The sequence below is a fragment of the Delphinapterus leucas genome, chromosome 15, assembly GCF_059928025.1.
Source record: "Delphinapterus leucas isolate spDelLeu-1000000601 "Yukka" chromosome 15, BTC_Dleu_Yukka2, whole genome shotgun sequence".
NCBI lineage: Eukaryota > Metazoa > Chordata > Mammalia > Artiodactyla > Monodontidae > Delphinapterus > Delphinapterus leucas.
The window spans coordinates 69,914,034-69,936,868 of record NC_143143.1 but is presented as its reverse complement, the minus strand read 5'-3'; the positions used below and the strand labels follow the sequence as shown (position 1 = coordinate 69,936,868).

General features: G+C 60.5%; 1 protein-coding gene and 1 pseudogene across 11 annotated transcripts in view; both read right to left on the bottom strand.

Annotated features, from left to right (window-relative positions):
- Positions 1 to 6,209: 6,209 nt before the first annotated feature.
- LOC111184285 (biogenesis of lysosome-related organelles complex 1 subunit 4-like) lies at positions 6,210 to 7,737 on the bottom strand (annotated as a pseudogene).
- PLCG1 (phospholipase C gamma 1) overlaps positions 7,429 to 22,835 on the bottom strand; it is a 34,500-nt gene continuing 19,093 nt past the window's right edge. For 2 of the 11 annotated variants that reach the window (XM_089896900.1, XM_089896899.1), the window contains exons 3-33: positions 21,581 to 21,733; positions 21,410 to 21,503; positions 21,187 to 21,267; positions 18,943 to 19,027; positions 18,765 to 18,848; positions 18,507 to 18,541; positions 18,211 to 18,283; positions 18,010 to 18,111; positions 17,704 to 17,822; positions 17,540 to 17,625; positions 17,343 to 17,463; positions 16,484 to 16,652; positions 16,248 to 16,370; positions 16,065 to 16,166; positions 15,797 to 15,984; positions 15,369 to 15,569; positions 15,178 to 15,297; positions 14,908 to 15,088; positions 14,057 to 14,134; positions 13,153 to 13,256; positions 12,878 to 12,974; positions 12,554 to 12,623; positions 11,946 to 12,103; positions 10,491 to 10,587; positions 10,173 to 10,397; positions 9,950 to 10,098; positions 8,990 to 9,104; positions 8,711 to 8,872; positions 8,501 to 8,589; positions 8,218 to 8,405; positions 7,430 to 8,047 (exon numbers count right to left, since the gene is read on the bottom strand). In XM_089896900.1, coding sequence (XP_089753026.1) covers positions 8,005 to 8,047; positions 8,218 to 8,405; positions 8,501 to 8,589; positions 8,711 to 8,872; positions 8,990 to 9,104; positions 9,950 to 10,098; positions 10,173 to 10,397; positions 10,491 to 10,587; positions 11,946 to 12,103; positions 12,554 to 12,623; positions 12,878 to 12,974; positions 13,153 to 13,256; positions 14,057 to 14,134; positions 14,908 to 15,088; positions 15,178 to 15,297; positions 15,369 to 15,569; positions 15,797 to 15,984; positions 16,065 to 16,166; positions 16,248 to 16,370; positions 16,484 to 16,652; positions 17,343 to 17,463; positions 17,540 to 17,625; positions 17,704 to 17,822; positions 18,010 to 18,111; positions 18,211 to 18,283; positions 18,507 to 18,541; positions 18,765 to 18,848; positions 18,943 to 19,027; positions 21,187 to 21,267; positions 21,410 to 21,503; positions 21,581 to 21,733 — 3,692 coding nt within the window. In that variant the 3' untranslated portion in view covers positions 7,430 to 8,004. Of the gene's footprint in view, positions 8,048 to 8,217; positions 8,406 to 8,500; positions 8,590 to 8,710; positions 8,873 to 8,989; positions 9,105 to 9,949; positions 10,099 to 10,172; positions 10,398 to 10,490; positions 10,588 to 11,945; positions 12,104 to 12,553; positions 12,624 to 12,877; positions 12,975 to 13,152; positions 13,257 to 14,056; positions 14,135 to 14,907; positions 15,089 to 15,177; positions 15,298 to 15,368; positions 15,570 to 15,796; positions 15,985 to 16,064; positions 16,167 to 16,247; positions 16,371 to 16,483; positions 16,653 to 17,342; positions 17,464 to 17,539; positions 17,626 to 17,703; positions 17,823 to 18,009; positions 18,112 to 18,210; positions 18,284 to 18,506; positions 18,542 to 18,764; positions 18,849 to 18,942; positions 19,028 to 19,342; positions 19,524 to 19,803; positions 20,089 to 20,308; positions 20,502 to 21,186; positions 21,268 to 21,409; positions 21,504 to 21,580; positions 21,734 to 22,835 lie in introns of those variants that run through there. The other 9 variants (XM_089896898.1, XM_022592396.3, XM_022592397.3 and 6 more) reach the window with 9 other exon arrangements.

Genomic DNA, 22,835 nt, shown 5'->3' with positions numbered 1-22,835 from the left:
TCGTGGCACCTGGGGTGGGTGGCCCTGTATGACTTGGAGCTCCTTTCGCAGCCAAGTGCCCATCCTGCTGTCGGGAAGCAAAGGTGGGAGGTGGGCGAGGGTCGGTGGTACCTGCAGGCTCCCGAGTGCGCTCACGGCCCTGGGAGGCCGTTCCACCGGGAAGTCTCAGCATGTTCTCCAGGCCGAGATGTGGGTGCCATGGGTTTTGTCCTGCTCAGTCCGTGGTCCCATGGCAGGTCCTGTGACACCCCCTCTTCCCCCATGTGCCAGGCTGCCTTCCACAGAGGCTCAGCGTTGCCCTTTTGGGGCACCTCCTCACCCACAGCTTCCTGCTTGTGCCGCCCTGCCTTGGGCCCGGTTGCCTCTTGTCTTCCTGTCCTCTTCTCGGACCAGAATCCTCGGGTTGGAGCGGCTTTGTCTATACAAACATCGCAGCCCAAGCGGATAAAGGCACTTTGCAGGAGAGGAGAACCAGCCAAGAAGAAAATCTTAAACAAACCAAACCTGGAGTTTGGGCTTTTCCTAAAGTTTCTTCCCCCTTTTTCCTTGCTCAGACTTTACCTGGGGCAGGTTATTGGTTTGACTTACCTTTTGTATTATGTCTAGATTGTCCTGTATCCCCTTGATTGGCAAGGCTCAGTTATCTGCTGGAGAAGAAAAGTCCTCTAGACACGTAAAGGTCCGCGTGGCCAGCCGTTCCAGGCAGAAGCTGGCAGCCTGCCCAGGTCAGGAGAGTAACGGGGCTCCATCCTCCCCACTCCCACTGGAGGCCCCTCTCCAGCTCTCCTGAACCGGCTTCCTTCGCTCCCTTTCTTGGGAGCACAGGCCCTCCCAGCCTTCCTGCCCGGGACTGGGGGGCCATCTCCATGTGACTGGGGGAGCACCTGCCCTCACAGAAGCTCCAACACCCGAAAAAGTGGGGAATGTGGAGCCCACGCCCTCTCCTGAACGGGCCCCTCCCGGAGCAAGGCTTCAGTCTGTTTTGTCTCCTGTGGTCCATTCACAGTAGCCGAGCCGAGCAACGCTGGGGCTGAGGCGGCTGCAGGCAACCTCTCAACCAAGGGTTGGATGCTGACTTGGGCCGAGTGAGTGGAGGGTGGAGGTGGGGATCACAGAGCCGCTGGGCTTGCTGCCCGGCCCAGCTCTAGGTCTAGATGGAACCCACAGACCTCGGTTGGAATTCGTTTCTGCTGCAATCTGTGTGTGTTCCCAGTGCTGTCGCGCTGGGGAGGGGGGCGAGGGCTGACGTCAGCTCCCCCTGGTTGGCCCAGAGCCCGAGCGGGAGGAGGAGCAGACGGAACCCTCCGGGGGACGGGAGGCACGCTCTTTGGTTCTTCAACCCTGAGGAACCGTGACTTGCCTGTCAGTCCGGCCTCTCCTTTGCTTGGAGCCCCAGCCCTGCAGCCAGACTGGAGACCGACAGCCTGGACCCCGCGGGAACCAACCATCCTACCTGAGCAGGGGTGGGGACCCAGAGTGTGGGGTGAGCAGGCGCCGCTGACCCTGTGGACAGGGGCGGGGCCAGCACCTGTTGCCTCGCGTTGTTAAAATCCTGTCTTGTGGTTTGTGGGACCGTGAGGATTCGCAGAGAACGTGTAGTTCCTGCTTTGCTGTCTTAGGCCCCAGGCTTTCACAGCCCTCAGGCTGCTCGGGCCAGAGCCCCACGGGGTGGAGCGGGCTGTCTCCCCTCCGGCTGCGGGAGTCTCTCCTGCTGTCCACTCGGGGCAGGTGGCAAGTGGCGACCTGAGAGGAGTCTGCGTGCTTACCTGCCGTGAGCGCCCTTCCTGAATTCAGGAGCCGGGCTCCACCGCGTGTGTGTTGATGAGTAGCTTTTCTCGGCTAATGCTTTATGACGTCTGTTCCTTCCCTTGATGAGTGGTTTGAAGGCCCCCGATGTGACTGGAGTTGGAGGTGTAATGTCTCGGGTGGAGGCCGTCTGGAGTCGTGGAGCGCAGAAAGCTGCAGGCCCGTGGTCTTTCTCAGGAGTCAGCCGCAGAGCAGGCACCCGGAGAGGGGTGCCTGCTAATCCTGTAATTTGTGTTCAGAGAGAGACTGTCATTCATCCCTGGCTCCGGCCCGGCCCGCTGCCCTGTCCCGCGGTTTGCTGCAGACGTGGCCCGGAGAGCCAGCGCCACCCTCCGCGGATGCAGCCTGGTCGGCAGGCCACTGGATGATGCGCGCGGGGAGGGGTGCTTGCCCCCAGGCAGCGGGTTCCCACCCTGCCCCCCAGCACCCCGCCTTGTTCATTGCGTCGGGAGGGCCGGACTGTGCCATCGTTGTTGTTGAAAAGAGACCTCGTCCTCCCCCCACCCCGCCCCCCTGACGTGGTTGACTGAAAGGGTACTGAGCGGCGCCGCCTTTGTGCAAGTCGGGAAGAGGTTGCCAGAGGCCTGCAGGTTCCTGGTTTTCTGCCACCCACTTCCGGTCTGGTGTTCAGCTCAGACCCTTTGTTCCCCGAGGGCGAGGATATCTGTGGAAGGGAGGCTGGAGAAGGCAGGGGCAGCTGGCTTGTGGTGCGCTTCCCGTCTCCCGGAGACGCCGAAGAAGCCATCGTCTTGGTGCTAAGAGGCCACTGCCCGGCTTCTGTTTGTCCAGAGGGCCTCTCCTCCTGCAGTGGCTGCGTGTGAGAGACCAAACCGAGAGAGAGGCACAGGCACACTTTGGCTGTCACCGGGCCTGGGTGGAAGGGGGTTCTTCGCCCTAGGGAAATGTTTTTAACAGAAAGATGGAACTTGCCTTTGGACCGGGGCTGTGCCGGGGCGGGAGGAGTGCGCTGCCCTCTCCGGGCTGAGTCTCCAGGCCTCACAAGGTCCCCTGTGGGGATGCTGCTATTTCTAAGATGCAAATTGCACATTTCCTAGATTTTGTATCTGTGGATTTGGATAAGGGAGGGGAACAGGGACAAACTGCTTGTACAATTTGAAATGGGCCGAAATGGTACTGAAAATCTTTCGATTGCTCCTAAATAAAAACGTAAACGCATTTCGCATCTGCTGACTATTTTGTGGGGGAATCAAAGAAAGCTGAGAACACTTCTATCTCCTGATTTACCCTGGGGGCAAGACCCACAACGTGGAGGGGTGAGTGGGGCAGTTTCCCTCAGGCGCTCCAGGAAAGTTCCAGCTCGCCCGTCTCGCACGCGCGGCCTCCTGGGGGAATGAAGTGCAGTGTGGCAGAATTTATGCTAGACAAAGGGAAACTGAGTCAGACCTGGAGCAATCAGCCATCTGGGAGGAGGGTACTGATAAGCTTGTCATTGGCTAAGGAGAGGGTGGCTATGTCTAAGGACCCTGGGGTCTTGAAGGAGTAGGATTAAAGGCCAACTTCTAATGTTCAAAGCAATTGAATCTCGTTGGGGTGACGCTCAGGGCCTGTGCCAACGGGAAAAGGGGCCCCTGACGAAGCCCCTGGGGCGGGGACACACCAGGCCCTGTTCCTGACCTGGCCCTCTGGAGGCCAGCTTAAGTCTTGGGGAAGCAGCTTTTTCCTGAACCTAACAAGCAAGTCTTCGGGAGCTAGACCAACCGGGTGTGGAACCCTGAAGCCAGTCAGCTGACCCCGTGGTGGCTGCAGACACAGGCAGCAGCTCACAGAGGACCTAACCACGGATGACGGAGTGGGCAGCAGTGGCAGCCAGGGGTCACTGTGGGTGTCCTTGGGCCAGCTGCAGTGGCCTCCAGCAGGGAACAGAACCCCAGACTGACTCTGGAAGACCCACTGAGGACTCTCAGGCTGAGACAGGACTTGATCAGTTCAACTGAAATGGCCAGGAGGACGACTGCGTTCTGTTCCGTGAGCTTGTTTGGTGGGGTGACCTGGTACTACTTAGCGTTGTTTTCTCGCCCAACAGAACTGAGGAGGTGAGAGATGAGCTCAAGCTGGAAGGCCAGCGAGTATCTAGCCCTAGGCGCAGCCGTGGGTGATGACGTTCAGGTGTGTGTGTGGGGAGGCCCTGCCCTCAGCGCTCGGGACCGCAGACCCTTGTCAAGGGCTGTGATGAGGCCAGAAACCGCTCCTCTCTCCTCCCTGCAGGGCAGCCGTGGAGCGGGGCTTCCTGACCTGAGCCCTCTGGTCAGGCTGCAGAAAGCCCCTGTCCTTGTAGGTGGTGCTGTGTGCAGGTGTGGTGAGGCAGGCCACTCCCCACCGTGGGCCAGGAGGTCCCATCCCAAGTGAGGGTCTCCCCCCAGCCCCCCCACGCTGGGCCTCCTGGGCCATTCAACCATTGTCAGGTCTGGAGGAATTCGAGGTGACGCTGATCTGTGCATTTGCTCCAATTTGCTATCCTGCTTTCCACTAGGAAGAAGGATCAAGACATTTGCAGTGAAAGGCAAAGGCAGTCACCTGGCTATCGTAGGAGAGCCCGGAGGAGGCGTGTCTCAGGTCAGTGAGGCTGCCTGAGACAGCAGAGCCAGTAAAGGAGGGATGTCCTGGGAAAATGAAAGTGGTCTACATCCACAGCCAGGGAATTCACATGACGGCACAGATGGCTCCTTATCCAGCGGCCAGCACAGAACCTCTTCGTCACTGGTTAGAAAAGCTTTCTTCTCCTGCCCATAAGACTCTGGGAAAACACGGGTCAGGAAAGCCTAGGTTAATTCCCACCTGCCACCTTCTCGTCCGAGGGAAAAGACCACCTTCCTCTGAGTCAGACCACGAAGCTCCAGGAAGAAAGCCAAGGGGCCAGCAAGAACCCAAGCAGGGGCGCTCCGGCTGATCTAGTTCAGAGATGACAGGAAACATTTTAAACTGCGATCCCAGTTCTCCTGGTGGATGGTACTCAGAGGGGGTCTACAATGGACCAGGACTGGCCCCAAATCTGAGAACTTGGGGAATGTACGTCTTGGTCTGATTTGTCATACAGAAAAGGGATGCTCTGAACTGACAACTAAATCCACCTTGAGCTTGTCTTCAAAAAAATCTTCGCCTCTCCAAGGCCAGCGACCATGTTTGGGTACCTACCTGCATTATCACACCAGGGTGGCGTGCCAATGACCATTCTAACAACCAACCAACCGATTGTACCTACCTGCGTCTCTTCAATGACAGATCTTCTCAGGCTTCCTGGGCTGGCTTACTATGCCTGTCCCCACCCATCCATCAGGCAGGCAGCTCTTTTCTCTGTACAGCATCATTTTCGATCCACACCAGCACAGACCATTACAAAAATAGCCACAGGAAGGGAAGGGCCCATTAAACCATGTTCTAGGCACAGAGATTTTGTCTGCAAGCTACAGAGGCAACCAGAGTGGCACCCAGAAATGTACATTTGAATGCTTTTTTTTTTTTTTTTTTTAAGGCGAGGTTTCTGCGGAACTGGCAAGGGGACTCTGGTTGCTTCCTGTTCACCCCGAAAGCTGGCTGCCTGTGGAAGCCTGGACTTGCTCGCAGGCACGCTGCACTCCATGCTGCCACACCCTCGGCGGAAGAGCCGGAGGAGGGCGTGGCCTCACACCTCCCGGTAGCCCAGAGGGAAGATCTGCTGGACCTGGGAGGGGAACAGAAACTCCTCACCTGCTTCTACCGCAGAATAACCACCAGGCAAGCATCCCTAGGTGACAAGTCTCCAGACAGCAGCAGGCTTTGCCGAGCCTCCAGGAGAACAAGTTAAAGGGTAAAGGACGTGAGGATAATTTATCTGACAGTTAGTTAGATCTTAAGAGGGCAATAGAGCTAGCAAACGGCCAGCTCTGCGCCCAGGTGCGGGCAGCGGGTTTGCGTGAGCTGAACGCTGGCTGTGCCGAAGCACCTTCACGCCCACGGGCCTGGACCCCGGCCTCTGTCCTCCCCAAGCTTCCATCGCCTTCCTTGGGTCTTCTCACCAGCTGGACAGAAACTGCCGTTGAGCGTTAACAGTGAGTGCCCTTCAGCCGCCAGCTGCCTGTCCCCCACGAGGCCGGCAGCTCCTTAATCCCTCTTTCCTTCCTGAGGGAAAGCATCCTGTGTTCTCCTTGCCTTTAAAGAAACCTCCATCATCAGAACAGGCTTTGCTCTGTCTTCTCCTCCCCACTCCCCCCCCCACCCCGCCTCGCCCATTCCTGACGGTGCTTAACATCCCAGATCGACCCCTGCCAGTGGGGCAGGCAGCCCCCCACTGCTCTCCTCTCAGACGTTTCCATCCAAGGGTGGGGAGCAGAACGTCATTACAATACCATGGAGAAGAAAAATAATTCTAATTGTTAAAGTCCTTTTCAGAAGGAACGCTTTTCCAATAAAATTTAAAATTTTTATTAACATTTAAATTATAAACCAAACGTTGGCAACCATATATAGACATGTTTGCTATGGACAGCTGACTGTGAGGTCATACTTTCAAATACAACTTCAGAATTAGTTTAAATAAATCAGTACGTTTTCTCAGAAATTGTATAATTTCCTTCGGTTTACAGTCCATGATATGGAAAGTTTAATATAATGTTAAATAATTTACTGTCTATCCTAAAAGTAAGCTATAGAAAACTGAATCACTATTAGGCTCGAATAACAACAAGGCTTTAACGGCTCAGTGGTTCTTCTGAAGAGTATATATAAACCTTGAAAAGGTAACACTGTTAGTTGAGCTGTAAAATCCATAAAAATAACAGTTCTGCCACAGTGCACAGATAAGTTCGTTCACTCTGCTTCCCCAATCCCCTCACCAAGCAGCTTTCAGGTCAAAGTGGAAGACGTAGAAAATCATACATCCTATGTGAAGTAACGAAGATCGCGAGAAATAGTGTGTGCAAAAAATAAACTTTAAAATTCCATACTCCAACATCATGTACGTCTATTAACAGGATTTGACTGATCGATGATTTCTCAAATACTTGAGATCATCTCAGACAGCGTCCCCTTGCACTGTCATCCGGCAGATTCAGATCCAAGGTCTTTCGATGCAACAGGGAAAGAAGTGGTCTTCGGTCTGATTTGGGGTTCACAGCCAGCCTGCTGGGGTTGCAGAGGGTGCCTTGCTGAGGGAGGACACGTTACTTGTGTGCAGGAGTTTCCTGAACGTACGGGGACAGTGCCCAGCTTGACCTCTGCCTTGGTGACCTGCTTTTCCACGCTGGCCCCACTGGCGCTGATCGTCCTGACCAAGCTGTTGCCTTGCTGTGGATCTCGGGGGCCGTGGCGTGAATGCAGGCACGTCCTCGCTGACCACGTGGGAGGAGTCGCCGCCCAGCACATCCAGCGCCCACGAACAGGCCCACCCTGGTGAGCGGGTGCTTCAGGCTTGCGTCCAGGCCGCAGGCAGGTGGCGCCACAGCCCAGCGCGTCCAGCCCCGGGGCCCTCGTCCTCCCATGGCCCCGGGGTGCTGCTGTGGCCTTGGGCACGTCATCACTGTCCCCGCTCCAGGTGGCACCCCGGGGCTCGGCCTCCTCCGCTGGCCCTCTCGGGGCAACCCTCCACAGCCCGGCTGCCCACGCGGCCCCGCGTCTGTCAGGCTGGGTGGTGTTCCTGGTCGTGGGCAATGTGCCCTTGTGCTGCGTCCTCCTCCTCGCCAGGCAGGCCCTGTGCTCCTCCGCCCTGGCTCCAGGGCCGAACTGCGGGAACACCTACCCTCCCTCCCTGCCCGGCTGTGGTTTTAAAGCTGCAGGACTATGTAAACTTCGTCGCCCTAGCCCAGCAAAGCTGCTCCTCCTTCCCTCCTCTCAGGAATGTCAGTGGCCCCTCAGAGCCTCCCGTGCCGCCGGCTGAGGCAGCCTCTCTCTCTGAGAGGCTGCGGCCGTGGTCCTGGTCCCACAGATGGAAGGCTCCATCTCCAGAAGGCAGGGCCAGATGCGTGTGCTTAAATGCGAGACACAGTACAGTTTTTGCCTTCACCCAGAGCTGGGGCGCGGAGGCCCCGAATAGTGAGTGATACATTTCATTAACGGCATGCTTTCCGTCTAGCGTCCACTGCTGGAATCCAGGCTCCAGGCGGCAAGGCCAGGAAGGCTGCCACGCAGGCAGCCTCCCAGGAACCCAGTCCACGGCCCTCCGTGAGGTGCACAGCACCCGCTGCTCTCAACGAGGCTGGGGCACAGCTAGAGGCGGTTGTCTCCATTGACCCGAGTCCTTCGCGGGGCCCTGGACGGAAGGGGAGAGTGTCCTTACCAGCAGCGGGCCTTACAGCCCAGGGGGACAGCCCACAGGCCAACAGGAGGGAGAGGAACCGAAGGCGGACCAGCCACTCCTTCCCGTCTCTCAGGCCCCCTCCTCCAGGCTGCACACTGGCCACCTCGCCTCCACCCCCTCACCTTCGTTCCCGACTGTCAAAATGGTCGGCGAGATGCTCCTGGGAGATGCGGAAGTCCTCAAATGGCTGCTGGTAGCGAGCTTCGAAGGAGCCTTCCCGGGCCCGGCCGTGAAACAGCTGGCCCGAGGCGTCGCAGCCCCGCTCCCGCAGGGACGCACCCCCAAAGGGACTGAGGTCGCCGTTCTCCTGCTTCAACAGGGGCAGATGCACGGGGGGTCAGTGGCTGCCTGGCCCCCGGTGAGGCTGGGCCCGGCGCTTGCCCCGCCCCACCTGGCCGCAGGTACCTTGGCAGGGAAAACGTCGACCTTGACGAGCAGGGAGGCCAACTCCAGGTCCTCACTATAGTTGTTCTTCAAAGGCACAGCTCTGTATCCTAGGAGGAGAAAGCCTGGCCCTGAGCCCAAGGGGAAGGCGAGCAAAGCCCCCTCACCCACAAGGCAGATCTCGGTGGGGGGGGGGGGGGGGGGGGCACAGTCTCTAGGAAGGGTCCTCACCTGTCTTCAGGCCCTTCACCGGGAAGGTGGCCTGAGCCAGGAAGTTCTGGTCACTAAACATGTCTTCCTCATACACCACAAAGCGCAGGAAGGCGAATTCGGGGTTACTGATCTGGAAGTGGAAGGGCTTGGCTGGCCACATGGGGTTCAGTCCGTTGTCCACTGCGAAAGCAAGGGCAAAAGGCCTCAGGCCGCTGCCAGGAGAGGACGGATCACAGGTGCGGAGGGGCCTTCAGTGCCCTGGAGGATGAGGAGGGTGAGCGGGCAGAGGAGACTCACCCACAAACTCGGTCTTCTGCTTGGCGCTGTCATACTCAGCACCGGCCACCTCAAGCTCCACGAACGGACACACGATGCCTCGGCCGTTCTTCGGCAGGTGCCGGGCCCCCAGCACCTGTAAGGCAGGCAAAGATGGGCCCAGGATGGTCCTCCCAACTCATGCCGAGTCCCCACTACCCGGCGGAGGCAGTGCGCCCTCTGCTGGGCCCCAAGGACACCGCCCACTAAGTCCCTCAAGTCATCAGGGCTCCAAAGGCAGCTGCCGCAGCAAAAGTTCATTTGAAGAAGTCCTAGCCTTAACCAAAATTTTCACGTGAGTTTTTGCAATCAACTCCACATGAAATCCATGTCTATTTTAACATGAAAATTTAAAAATTACTTCCCCCTAGAACAAAAAAATAGCTCCTCTCCGGGAGAAACCTGGTTCACCCCACGCTGTCCTCACTCCTCCCTCCAAGACTGCTCAGGCCCCACACCTGAACCCCACAGCACCAAGCTGCCCACATCACGGCTGCTCACCAGGGGCCTCCAGGGTGCGACCACAGAGCGAGCCCCGGGACCTCGAGGGGCGGCAGGGGGCCTCCGTCTCACTCAAGCCCCGTTCCAGGAAGTTAAGTACCATCTAGCCGATTCCTGCCGGTGGGCCGCTAGCTCACCACTGGCACTAGCTTCCTGCCTGTCTTCTGCCCACTCCTGCCAGGCAGTGGCTCTCCATGGCTTGGCCTTACTGGATAGCCTGACTCCTTAGTGCCAAGCACTGTCCACACTTAGCCAGCTGCCTCCAGCCTGTGCTGGTCAGAGCCCAGCCCCACGGGGTAGGCTGGTAGCTACACGCCCACCTCAGAAGACAGTTACATCTTCCTCGAACTCCAGGACAGTCCAGTGCCCCCTGCCCCATGGCGTTAACCAGCACCCCGGCCTGGACGCTGGAACGAGCCCAGCAGAGCATCCCCTTCCCACCTCGATGCAGATGGCGCACGGCTCCAGCCCACGGAGGCTGCTCTTGTCAAAGGGGTCGAAGGCCTCCTCGCGCATGATGCTCGGCTGCAGCACGTAGCCACAGTGCCCGCCGGCCAGGAAGAGGGCCTGGTTCATCTGCATAGGCTTGTCTGGAAGAGCCGGGTTACAGTGGACTCCAGCCCAGCTGCCTGGCAGGACCCCGCCCCATGGGCCACCTCCTCACCTGGGGTTTGGAAGTTGAGGGCTACCAGCTGACTGCCACAGATCCACATGGGCAAGGGGTCGTAATTGGAGGAGTCCAGCCGCTGGCCCTTGGGGTAGATGCGGGAGAGCTGCAGCCGGTTGTACTGGAGGAACTTCTTGCCTTTGGCCTTGTTCACGTACTTCTCAGCCTTGGTTTCCGGGAAGGACGACATGTCCCGGTAGCAGGCGCGTTCTGTGCCGATCTCTGGGCCAAACAGGGAGAGAGCTCACAGAGCCCGCCCACCCGGGCGCTGCTGGGGGCCAGACCCCCCGCACTGCCCCTGGGCCAGACCCTTACTCTCTTCGTCGAAGGGAACAGGCCGGCAGTAGACGACAAGCTCGGAGAGCTCCAGGGCGATCTTCTTCCTCCGCTCCATCATCTTCCCCTCAGTGAGCTGGTGACACACAGGCCCTGAGCCTAGGCGGGACCCCTCCGGACCCCTCCCTCCCCCCCGCCAGGAGAGGGAAGCCCCCAGCCACCTGGGGCATGCCCACCCACACCTTCCAGACCCCACTGTCTGTCCCCAGTCTCACCTCAGAAACGTCCTCTCTCCTCCCTGCCCCTGAGGACACGTGCCCTCCAAGACTTAGGAGAGTGGAATCCTCACCGCCAACCGGGCCCCAGTGACACCCCAGGGCCCTGAGCTGGATGCACCTGCAGTGATGCTGTGACCATTTGGTACCCAAGCCTCCCTCACATAGGCACACAGGCCGCCTCCCCATTTCCTTGTGACCTCGCTGGGGACTTGGGCTTATCTTCTGTGTCCTAAGGACCGTCATCCTTCCCACCCACCCTGGCCCAGAAGCCTCACCCCTTTGTTCCCCTCACTCACTCAACACAACCACCTACTACTCGCTGTGGCCAGACTTCAGCTACGGAGTCCCACTCACAAGTGCCCCCATCCCCTCCTCTGATCCCTGGAGGCCCACTTCCTTCCAGAAGGGGCTCCTATTCTCAGACTCTTCCTTCCCCTCTCAGCCCAGACCTCAGGATCCATCCCTTCAACCACCTGGTCCTTTCTGCCTTGTCCTTCCGGGCCCTGCTCTGACAAAATCCTCAGCACCCAGCCCTCTCGGCTTGGCTCGTGGGTGTCCTTTCTCCAAAGCAGCCACAGGTGTGTACTGCAGGCCTTCCACCCCACCCCAAATGACTGCGGTGGCATTGAGCAGGAGTTCCCACACCCTGGCAAGCACTTCCTCCTCTGTCCCAGGCTCAGTGGAAGAGCCTCCCTCCTCCAGAGGCTGGTCCTTCCGACCCAGCTTGGGCTCCGCGTTCTTCCACCATCCTGCCCCGCAGAGGCTGCGCCCTTGCCTTCCACGCTCCGTGATGCCCACTGCCACCCCACCCAACCACGACCTGACACGGCTGCTGCCAACTCCAACAGGCACTTTCAGATTCTGACCCTGCCTGTCTGCTCTGCAGCCCTCCGCGCATCAGACCCCTCTGCCTCTCTTTCTTGAAACCTACATCCTCAAAGGTCACACCTGGTTCCCAACCTATACCACCTCATCCCTAAGCCCCTGGGCACCCACTCCTGCTTCCAGCCCACGACCTGTCCTCTCACCTCTGCCCTTGGTATCCAAAAGCCCACTGAGCAGGGCCACTTGGACGTCCCACAGGTACCTCAAACTCAACACACCCTCAACATGCCATACCGCCGACCACGTGTGTTTCCTCCGATCCCTGCCTAGCAGCGGGGGCTGCCCACCCGGGGCTGCCCCGCTGCTCTGAGGGCCACTGGCAGGCTCTCACCCTGGCATCCGCGGTCTGGGCCACTTCCCGGATCTTTTTCACCCAGTCCTGCAGCTCCTCCTGTGAGTCGGCAGCCACATCTAGGGACCAGTGTGCCACCGATGCCATGCTGATGGAGAAGACGAAGGGCCGGTTGTTCTTGCCCTCAGGACGGATGGCTGGGAGGGAGGGAGGGAGAGGAGCGCAGAGCTGGGGACAGACGTGCCTGAGTCCCCACCCCACACCCCGTGAGGAGGCGGCACTGCTCTGCCAGGCCCGCTTCACAGCTGAGAACGCTGCAGACCAGCAATAAGTCGCTGCCACTCCGGGCCACGTGCCCCAACCCACCCCGTCCCCAGGCCTCTGTCAACCCAGGGACCAGCCCATCAGGACTGTGGGCTTCAGCTCGCCAGCGGCACCCTCCACAGCGCCTGCGCAGGGCGAGCACGCAGGGGTCAAGGCCAGGGGTGAAGAAGGGAGCCTGGGCGTCAAGTGTATCCAGGAATGGGGAGAGCTCAGGGTGAGGGCAGCCTTTAGGGGTCCGGCCACTGGCTTTCTCCCTTGGGGCCTGAAGAGGGCCACCAGGGACTGCGTGACCCTAAGGGGCAGAGAAGGGGCTGGGGGCTCACCTATCTGACAAGCCGGCACATCCAAGACCCCCCGCAGCAAGTCCCCCAGGGGGCTGTTCTCGTCCAAGTGCTGCGGAAGGCAAAGCCCACGGACGGTCAGCAAGCCCACTGTGCCCACACGGGAAATACATCTGACAAGCGAGCGTGTGAACGCACGAGAGCGGCCCACGTTTATCAGAGACCGCGGCCTCGGCGGGGCAGACGGGACCGCACGTTGAGGGACTGTGCATGCACAGGCACGCTGACCCTGCCCGTGGTGGCATGTGCACAGGAAGGGAGTCTGGGGACGGGAGCCCCGTCCCACCAACGGGGCTCTGGTCTCACCTCCCTCTCAGGTTCCAGGGCCGCAGGGCTGACCATCTCTTCCACGTAGTTCGACGGGAACCACAGCTGCTTCTTCCCACCATAGTCACCACGCCACCTGGGGAAGCCACAGCATGCTGACCCCTAGCATCCACCCCAACCCCCCCAGAGGAAGGCAGCCCTGCAGGTACACCTCGGGGCCCGTGCAGGCCCGTGCCGCCCAAGCCCCTCTCACTGTCCACGCCGCCGGCGCCCAGGATGCCTGGCCCCGCACCACGGGCTCTCAGCTGGCTCACCAGCCTCCTTCCTGCTTCTCCACGTTCTGGATGATGGCGCTCTTGGTGAAAGTCAGCTCGTCCTCTCTCTGGGCCTTGTAGTCGAAGAGAGCTTTGACGGCGCACTGCAGGGAAAAGAATCACCGGTCAAAGCAGGCAGGCCCTCCGCCTCCTCTCCTGACCTGCGGCTGCACGCACATGCGCTGGGGCTGACCAGCTGGGGCTCAGGCGCCACCGCCAGTGACCCAGCCTCACTACCGTCCTCAGCCCGGGCCTGTGGGAGGCTCCAGGGCAGATGGAACAGGAGAGCAGGGCCTCTGCCAGGGAAGCTCCTCAGGGTCCAGGGAGAACCTTGCAAGCCCCTGCCCGGGGCCCCAGGAGCCAGGCCAGGAGGCTAGGAAGGGAGTGTCTGAGGGTGCTGAGTGCCTCCTCGGGGACCGGAAGGCTTGCAGGGGGCCTGGGACCCCGTCACCGCTCATCTGCAAAGCAGGAGAAGGGGTCTCCTCCCAGGCCCCATGGCCGCTGAGGAAAGCGGGCGAGGAGAGGGCATAGCTCCTCACCCCTTAGAAAAAAGCCCTGACAGAGCTCCATAAGGTGAGGCAGGGAGGAAGGGAGGGACAGAGAACACCGTCTTCCGGCCAGCGTGCCCCACCCCCACCCCACTGCCCCCAGGGAGAAAACGGGGGTCACCCGGGGAGTAGTCTGGAAGGGTCGCTGCTGACCCCCAGGAACAGGGCTGAGGAGGGGTCGGCGCCGGGAGAGACGCGGTCGTGCACCAACCGCACACCTCTCACCCCCTCTCTGGCCTCGGAAGACCACAAACCACTTCTCCCCAAAGACCGCAGGTGGCCCTGAGCAGAGAATGCAAGCCCCAGGCAGCTGGAGATGCTCCCCAGCTGCCTGTGCCCAGAGCCCGAGGCTGCACCTTGAAAGTTGGCATGGGGTTCGCCTCCACGTAGAAGCCGGGGTTGCGGCCCTCATACAGGGCCCCATAGTCAGGCTCCTGGAAACGGGACAGAAGGGGCTTTGTTAACGCCCAGAGGGGAAAGAGGCTGCTGGCTTCCGTGTCCCCACCCCTCCTCACCGGACCAAGTCTGCTGCCTTCACGCACCTGGTCCACCAGGGTCCCCCAACCTCAGGGGCCTGGCCTCACCCCTCCTCTCTCTGCCCTCGCGCCCACGGCTCCAAAGTCTCGGTTCCTGAAGCCCCCCTGCGCCTGCCCCAGGCCCCCAGCACACTTCTCTCACACCCCAGCCTCAGCAGGCGGCAGCCCGCGCCTAGGCCACCCAGGTCCAAGGACAAGAGTCTCAAGTGGACCTCCTGCGCTGGACCCCTTCCTCTTCCCCAGGGCCACACCCCTGGCCCAGAGCCCTTGGGGCCCCGCCCCACAGCCCTGCCTTCCTCCCTCACTGGTCTCCCTCCACAGCCGCGCCTCTGTAGCCTATGCACCCCTGCCCTGGGGACAGAGTCTGGTCTGCGCCCAGCCCCGGGCAGACCCTCTCCCCGTGTGAGCCCTAGGACCTCCGCACCCCACATCCTGGCCCACGGGGATCTCTCTGCTGGACGCCTGCCCCCACCTCTTCACCCGGCCAGCTTGTGCCTGTCCTTGTAGACGCCACTCAGAGGCCACTCCCTCCAGGATGCCTTCCTGGCTCCAGCTGGGCTAGCTGGCCCTCCCAGCAGCACCGCAGCCCCCGGGCCTCTCTGCTCCCCACATCCACAGCACCCCGGGACCGTCAGGTGCAGCCTGCCCCGCCCTGCCTCCCAGGCTCTCACCGCTGTGCCGATCTTCTCCAGTGCCTCCTCGTTGATGGGATAGCGTAGCTTCATCTTGCGGTACAGGGGATGCTTCTCGTAGTAGCTGACGAGGTCCACGAGGCTGTCAAACTCTGAGTTGCCCAGCATCACGGTCTGGCCCTCCTGCTGTACGCGGCAGTGCTTGATCTTGCCCTCAGCCCTGACAGGGACCGAACAGCCACACAGGGTCAGGGCAGCCCAGACCAGGCGTGCCCGCACCGCCCCAGCCCCCCAGGGGGACCCCCTCACCGGAAGGAGATGGCGTAGGAGTTGGGCTCATTCCGTTTCCGCACCAGGAAGGCCCCGTCCCGGGGGACGCGCATCAGCATGTGCTCGGCCTGCGCTCTGGTCAGGCTCGCGTGGTACCACCTGTGGACTGGCCCGAGTCAGACCCGGCCACCACCCCCGGGTTCCTGCCCCGTCCCCATCCCCTCCCTCACTCTTTGCTCTCGTGGGCGTTGGTCTGCGGGACGGGCTCTGAGAGGCGCATCTCAAATTCGTTGCAGCGCAGGGGCACCTGCTGGTAGTGTGTGATGAGGTCATAGAGTGAGTCGAAGACGAGGTTGTCAGTCAGGAAGAACTTGGGGGTCCCTGCGTCCTGCCGGGAGTGGATCCGGCAGTGCTGGACTTTGCCGTTCCGCCTGAGGGGACACGGGGAGGCAGTGAGCAGCAGGCCGGGCCACACGCCACGCTCCACCCGCAGCGAGGCACCAGGCCTCAAGCAGGAGACACCCTGCGGACGGCTCAGGTGGGGGCGGCCCTCTAGGGGCTCCGCGCTAACTGCAAGCGTGTGTGCGCGTGACGCACTGTGGGACCTGGCCTCCCCTGCCGGCGTTGGATCCACGTGTGCACGCGCTGGGAGGGTTACCAGAAGGAGAGGGTGTAGTCGCCCACGAAGGTCTCGCTCTCGCGCACGAGGAAGGAGCCGTCGGGGGCCCCGGTCTCGATGCAGTACTCTGTGAGCAGGCGCTCGGCAATGTGCCGCCCATCCCGTCCTGCCCCGAGCTTCCCGTGAAACCACTTCTCATTGGAGTGCAGCTCTGTGCTGCCACTGGCCTGCAAGGCAGAGGGCGACGGCAGAGACACTCGGTGACTCTGACCCCAGCCCGGCCCCCGGCCCTGGGCCAGCCCCTCACCTCCTTGGGCTCCTCCTCGTCCTCGTTGCCCTGGTCACTGCTGGTCTCCTCGGAGTAGTAGATCTTGCTACTGGTCAGAACGAAGTAGTGGGGATACCACTCCTAGAAGAGGCGGGAGCGAGGCCTGTGAACAAAGCCCTCTCACCACCCTGCCCCTCAGGCCCAGCCAGGCCCAGCTCTCACGTGATTCACGGGGTCCTCCAGGTAGAGGATGCCATTCTTGATGGAGTTGCTGATGTCGTTCTCAGAGTACATCACGGACGTAGGCACCTCTTCATAGGCACTGCCCTCAGCCAGCTTCTTGTGCTGTGGGGGACAGGCCACGACGTGGCTTCCCAGGCCCAGGCCCAGAGCCCCACCTCCTCACCCAGGCCTGGACCCACAGCTGGGGCGGAAGAGTGGGGCCCCCAAAGCCCTACCTTGATGAGGATCTTCCTCTTGAGCTGGCTGGGTGAGGGGAGCCCGTCAGCAGCAATGTCCACGGGCTTGGTGAGGAGTGTGTCCCCGAGCACCTTCTTGAAGTACTGGGCCATGTTCCTCTGCTGGGCGATGCTGCAATGGTCCTCGATGGACAAGATGACCGGGTACCTGCAGGGTGGGGGACCAGTGCGTAACACAGATCCTGCAATTCCGAGGAGTCACGGCTCAGACCCTCACAGAGTGAGGGCCCAAGGTCCTTTCTAGAGGGTAGTCACCCCAGAGAAGAGGCAGGCCCTGGCCACTGTGGGGGGTAGGAGAGGGGTCTAGAGAGGCTCTTTTGGGTGCAGCAGAAACCAAGGGCTGGGACTGTTGCAGACAGGTGTCCCCAGAGTTGATCTCATCATGGAGGCTGCCCCATCAGCAAGGAGAGACATCCTACCCCCAAGGTCAGGAGAGGTGACAAGCAGCCTCCAAAGTTAGCTATTGGGGGACCCCAGTGACCCCCTCAGTGAGGTGGGAGAGACTAGTGACCACGTGTTGTGGGGAACAATAGGAACTGCAGAGTGAGACACAAGGAGCACAGACAATTCTCCGGATTGTGACGGGAAAGGAGCTGGCAGGACAATGGCCTTGTGAGCCCAGGGTTAAGGAATTAATTTTTGAGGATGAGAAGAGCTTGACTGTGTTCCACAGGCTGAGGAGAAGGACCCATGGAGTGAGCAGGTGGGCCAAGCGTGCAGGAAGTGAATGGCTCGGGAAGGGTGGGCTCCAGCAGGTGGCAGGAGGTGGAAGGCAGGGAGGGGGGTAGCACATTCAAGGGGACCCAGGAGAGAGCTGGAGCCGAGCCACGCCACTCACTCTGAGGCCACAAAGGCGTGCTCCTTGATGGTGTGCAGGACGTCTGAGAACTTGATCTTGGTGGTCAGGGTGTGTCCGTGGTAAATGACTGGCATCCCGTCTGGACCATCCCAGCAGTCCACTGGAGAGCAAGCAAGGTGACCAGAGTCAAGCGGGCAGGCCTCCCCCCGCCCCCCCCCAACCTAGCCCCCACGCACACTCGATGCAGCGGCAGCCCATCCGCAGGCAGCGGGCGTAGGCTTCCAGGGAGGACTCGCTGGAAAACTGGTCCCCGGTCAGGTACCTGGACAGGGAAGCAGGGCGGGGTGGTCAGGCGAGACCCACCTCCCGGGGTCGGGTGTGGGCCAAGGGAGCCACTCACGTGTTGTGCGAGGAGGAGATCCAGTAGTGGGACAGGGGGTTGTTCATGGCGTCGGGGCACACGGCGTCCAGCTGCGAATTCCATATGCTGTTCTCCTTGGAGAACAGGAAGGTGACGAACTGCCCAGGAGCAAATGCGGAGAGAAGAGAGGATGAGCCCCTGCCCTGGGCCACAGCACAGGGTGACACGGGAGAGAGTGCTCAATCCAGGTCGGGGGCACGACGGACTGCGGGAGGGACCTGGCCGGGCTCCCGTGGGCCCGTCTGCTCCCTGATTCCCCGCTGGAGGGTGAGGGGCAGGGCTCACCTCATCCAGGAAGAAGTAAGGCTCCTCGATCTCTCGCAAGGGGTCTCGAAGGAAGCTGAGCATGAACTCCTGCACCTGGAGCCGGTCGACAGCCCATAGCTCCTGATGGGTGGGAGGGTGGGGCATGTGAGAGGCCTCCATCCAGTGGTGAGCCCAGCCCCTCTCAGCCAGCACCCTGGCCCAACCCCAGCCCAGTCCTACCCCCTGGTACTCGAGGAGGAACTGCTGGAACTCAGGAAGGGACACCCGGCAGAGCTCCGGCCGCTCCCCCGCCCTGTGGGAGAGAAGGGAAATGCCTGGCGGCCGGCTGGCTAGCATGGGCCACAGACAATGAGGGGCCCCTGGGAAGGCAGGGCCCAGCTCCCGGCCAGCACAGCCGCCCGGAATGGGCCAGCAGGGCTCCCCTGCTCCCGCTGCCTCCCACCTGCATCGCGAATCAACCAGGGGAGGGACGAAGGGGCCCAGGGAGAACCCCACCTCCCCAACTCAAACCAAACCTCAGGGCACTGGCTTCCAGGAAGGGGAGGTCCATCTGCAGGAGACAGAACCAGGTCAGCATGAGAGCCCCTGGGAGGCCAAGTGGGGAAGGGGCTCTCAGGAAGAAAGGCTGGGGCAACAGAAAGGGGCAGGCCTCACGAGGAGAAGAACTGGAGAAATGGCACCCAATCGCCCCCAAGCAGGGCAGCAGGGCTGAGGCAAGCGGGGCTGGGGTGGGACAGCAGGGTAGGGGCAGTGGGAGTAGGTGGCTCATGCACCGTCTTCTGGGCGCTGTACATAAGGCTGCGGTACAGCTGAGCAAACTGCCCGTAGGTGATGTCGCTGGTGCGCTGCTCCAGGTCCTGCGAGGCAGAGCGGCACTTCCGGTCAGGCCTCCCGCAGGGCCTGGGGCAGCCAGCCTCCCCACCCGCCTGCAGACGGCCCACCGGCCCTTACCGTCAGCCGCTCTCGGAGGAAGCGCATGTTGGGGACCCGGTAGTTGACCTGGGACAGCATGTTCTTCAGGTCCTTGGCTGATATACTGAGGAAACAAGGACATCGCCAGTGGCCTCACCCCACCTCTCACGACCTCTGACCTGTGGGCTGAGTCCACCTGGGGCTGAACAGGTAAACAACACTACTCTGGGACTTGCAGTCCTGACGGTGAGGCTGGCTCAGAACCATGGGGTAACCAAAGGAAGTCCCTTTCTTTCTCTGGGCCTCGGTCTCCTCAGCTGAGCAAAGGAAAGTCTAGGATTCTGGCAAGGAGGGGTCACCAGCCTCAGTAAAGTGGGTCAGGGCGGGGCAAGGGGAGCCCATCTTCGGGCCACCCTCCCACCAGCACCGCTCAGCTCACACGTCTGGGCCCTCAGCTCTCCCAAGGACAGAGAGAGGCAGCCACTACTGCGGGACCTCCAGGCTCCTTCCACCTCATTCTCAAACTCCCCGAGAGGGGCAGGCAGCTCACAGGACTCCCACCCACTGCCCCTGGGAGTCAGGGCCTCCGAGGGGAGGAGGGGGAAGATCCTTCTCAGCCCAATACCACTGCTGGCAATGGAGCACACTCCCGAGGTCTGACAGGGAAGCACCCCTGCCCAAGAATGGGGCGGAGGACAATGCTGGGCCTGGCAACAGGATGAACACGATTGGGAGAGGGAGGCCTTCTTTCCTGGGAGGTGGTGGCAGGGAGGGAATGTGGGCACCCCTCCTTCTCTTGCCCAAGGGCCTGGCAGGCAGCACCAAAACTCCCTGAGGGGTCCAGCCCTGCCCTGGGCAGTCCTGCTATCTATCAGCCAGTGCTGTTCAGCAAGCGCTTGCCTGGTCTCAGTCACTGGGGGTGGGGCCGTCAGGGTCCTCACTGGGCAGGTTAGGAAACTTGCTGCGTCATCAAGCTTTCCTTCTGTGGACTCCTTGCCATCAGCATTACACGCAGATTGTTACCACTCCCCCCCAAACACCTGTCTGCCCTGCTTCCTCTCCAGCCACTGCCCCTTCTCTGCTCCTCTTCACAGCAGTGCCTTAAAGGAGAGACCCAGGCTCCTTTCATTTCCTGAACCCCATCCCCACTGTCCACTGCCTGCCTCAAGGTCACCAACGACCTCTGTGCTGTCAAGTCCAAGGAGCACCTCTCAGTCTTCCCCACACGTGACGAGGCCTGGCACAGCTGACCACCCCCTCTTCCCTGGGCTTCCAGGGCTCTACACCCTCCGATTTTCCTCTTAACTCTAGAGCAGCCACTTCCCTTGGCTGGCTCCTCTCCTCACCTCCCCAGTCCCCAGTGTTGAGGCAGCATGGGCCTGGGATCAGCCACCAGCCTCCTTACCTTTTCTTGCCAAGGTTACGCCCAGGCATCACCAGCCTCGTGGCCTTCCAAATCACCTATGTGCTCCTCAGGTTCCAGCTCCAGCCCAACTTCTCCCCTGAACTCGTTCTACACACCTGCCTGCTCAACATCTCTACCTGAACATCTAAGGGCATCACAGAACTTCACCCGCTCAGGTGTGCACCTCCCACAGCCTTCCCCATCTCAGTCAATGGCAACTCCACCTTTCCAGATGCTCATGCCAAAAAGCTTTTTACCGTAAACCTCAACTCTCTCTCTCACCCCAAAATCAATCTGTTAGGAAATGCTATTGGGCTCTATCTTCAAAATACAGCCTAGCCAAAATCCAACCCCTTCCTAATACCCCACCCTGACCCAGTCTTCTTCACCCAGAGCGTTGGAGTTGCTCCCTGAGTTCTCCACTCCACCTGCCCTGGACCCTCCAAGTGCAGCTAGCAGTTCTGTGCAACTGAACCTGGGTCACGTCACGTTTCTCTTCAACACCCTCCGTGGTGTCCACCTCTCTCCCAGTCAACGGTCCTCATCATCCATCACCCAGCTTTTGTCCTGCACCTCTCTGTAGCCCCTCTGGTAGTCACACCATGGCCTCAAAGCCGTGAGCTTCAAAGCACCCCCCCACACACACAAACTACAGGACACCCAGAGCCAGTTCTGTACCGCCTATCTCTGCCCACAGTGGCAGGGCACGTGGCTTATCGTCCCTGGCCTCTCCCGCCAGCTCGCACAAGGCCATCAGAGAGCTTTCTGCAGGAAGCTCCTTGTGCCAGAACCACCTGCCCACCCTGCTTGAGGCAGGTCCTCCAGTTCTCCAGGCAGCTGCCTGGAGGTGGGCTATTGCTCTGGCGGCCCCAACCCACCCTGCTGGGCTAGAGCCACAGCGCAGGACCCACCGATCCTCACGATTCCGGTCCACTGAGTAGAACTGCTTCCGCAGCCACCTGGAGGGAGAGAAGCCCGAAGTGAGGCCCAGGCTTAGGGGGGAGACCAGCAGGCAGGCTCTGGGCACAGAGGCCCGAGTCCCTGCCCTACTGCCTACAGCTCGATGCCCCAACCCTAAGCACGTCTGCTGGGGGTTCTTACCTCTCAATCTGCAAGGGTGTGGCTGCCTGCAACGTATCCTCCATCAGCCAAGTCAGGCCCTTGATCCACATGTTCACTTCGTCCTCAGACGTAGCTATGAGCAAGGGGCAAAGAGCTGAGCCTGGGGCCAGGGGCTGCTCCCCTTAACTCCTCCACCTCCTCAGCTCCCACCTTGCAGGCTCAGGGTCTTCAGGCGGAATTCCATTCCATACAGGATGACAAAGCAGTGTGACTGGTCCGGTCGAAAAGCAGGATCCTCTTGGTAGCGATCGAAGTCCCGTGAGGTCTTCCCCGGGCGGATCTCCTTGATTTCTCGAATGTCAACTAGGAAGGCAGGGAAGAGGTCAAGGTCAGGCTGAGGTCTCTCAGGGTTAACACTGAAACGAGGGCAGCCTTGTCTCCCACTCATTCCCACACTCTCCTCGTGGAGGACCACAAAGAGAGACCCCACCCCACCCCGGGAAGGGGGGCAGAGTCAAGACCACTCAGTCCTACTGGGGGACAGAAGAGAACTGGGCTGAGTCTAAGGACAGAGCTCTGCTAAAAGCTGAGTGTCTGCGGGAACAGGAATCTCCGTCCTATGTACCTTCCCTCGGTGACAATATAGGCAGTTCACTCTGACCTGGGAAAGAGCTGGACTCTACAAAGAGAAGTGGGGACCCACGGCTGTTCTGTGAGGACTCTTTCCTGACACAAAAGTACTAAAACTAGGGCTTCCCTGGTGGCGCAGTGGTTGAGAGTCCGCCTGCCAATGCAGGGGACACGGGTTCGTGCCTCGGTCCGGGAAGATCCCACGTGCCGCGGAGCGGCTGGGCCCGTGAGCCATGGCCGCTGAGCCTGTGCGTCCAGAGCCTGTGCTCCGCAATGGGAGAGGCCACAACAGTGAGAGGCCCGTGTACCGCAAAAAAAAAAAAAAAAAAAGGTACACAAACTGAATCATAAAGTCCCAAGAGCAGGCCTGGGGCTGGGCAGGCCCAAATGGGTTTCAGGGTCCATAGGAGGAAGGAGGGATTGGGCCAAGAGAACTGGTGCAGCCTGACGGCTCACCCCCTAAATATCCCTGAGCAAGACCCAGCAAGAGCAGTGGCTGCCCACGGATGGCTCCCATTCTGGCCTCACGGCACAGACTGGGGAAGCACCCAGGTCAGAGTGGCAGATGAACTGCTTCAGCCACTACCTCTGAGATGACACTGAGTGACTCATTTAACTTCCCTCCATCTCGGTTTTACTATCTCTAGAGCAAAGAGCTTGACTGAATTTCTCTAGAAGGCAGGGTGGCAGAAAAGACCTGCGTGGGCCCTGGGGTGGGCCTGCTGGGACTAGACTCCCGGGCTCCACCTCACCTTAGCTGCGCGACCTCAGCAGAGTGACAACCACTCTGACCCCACTGCTTCCCTCGGTGAACACAGGTAACAGACTGCGGCAC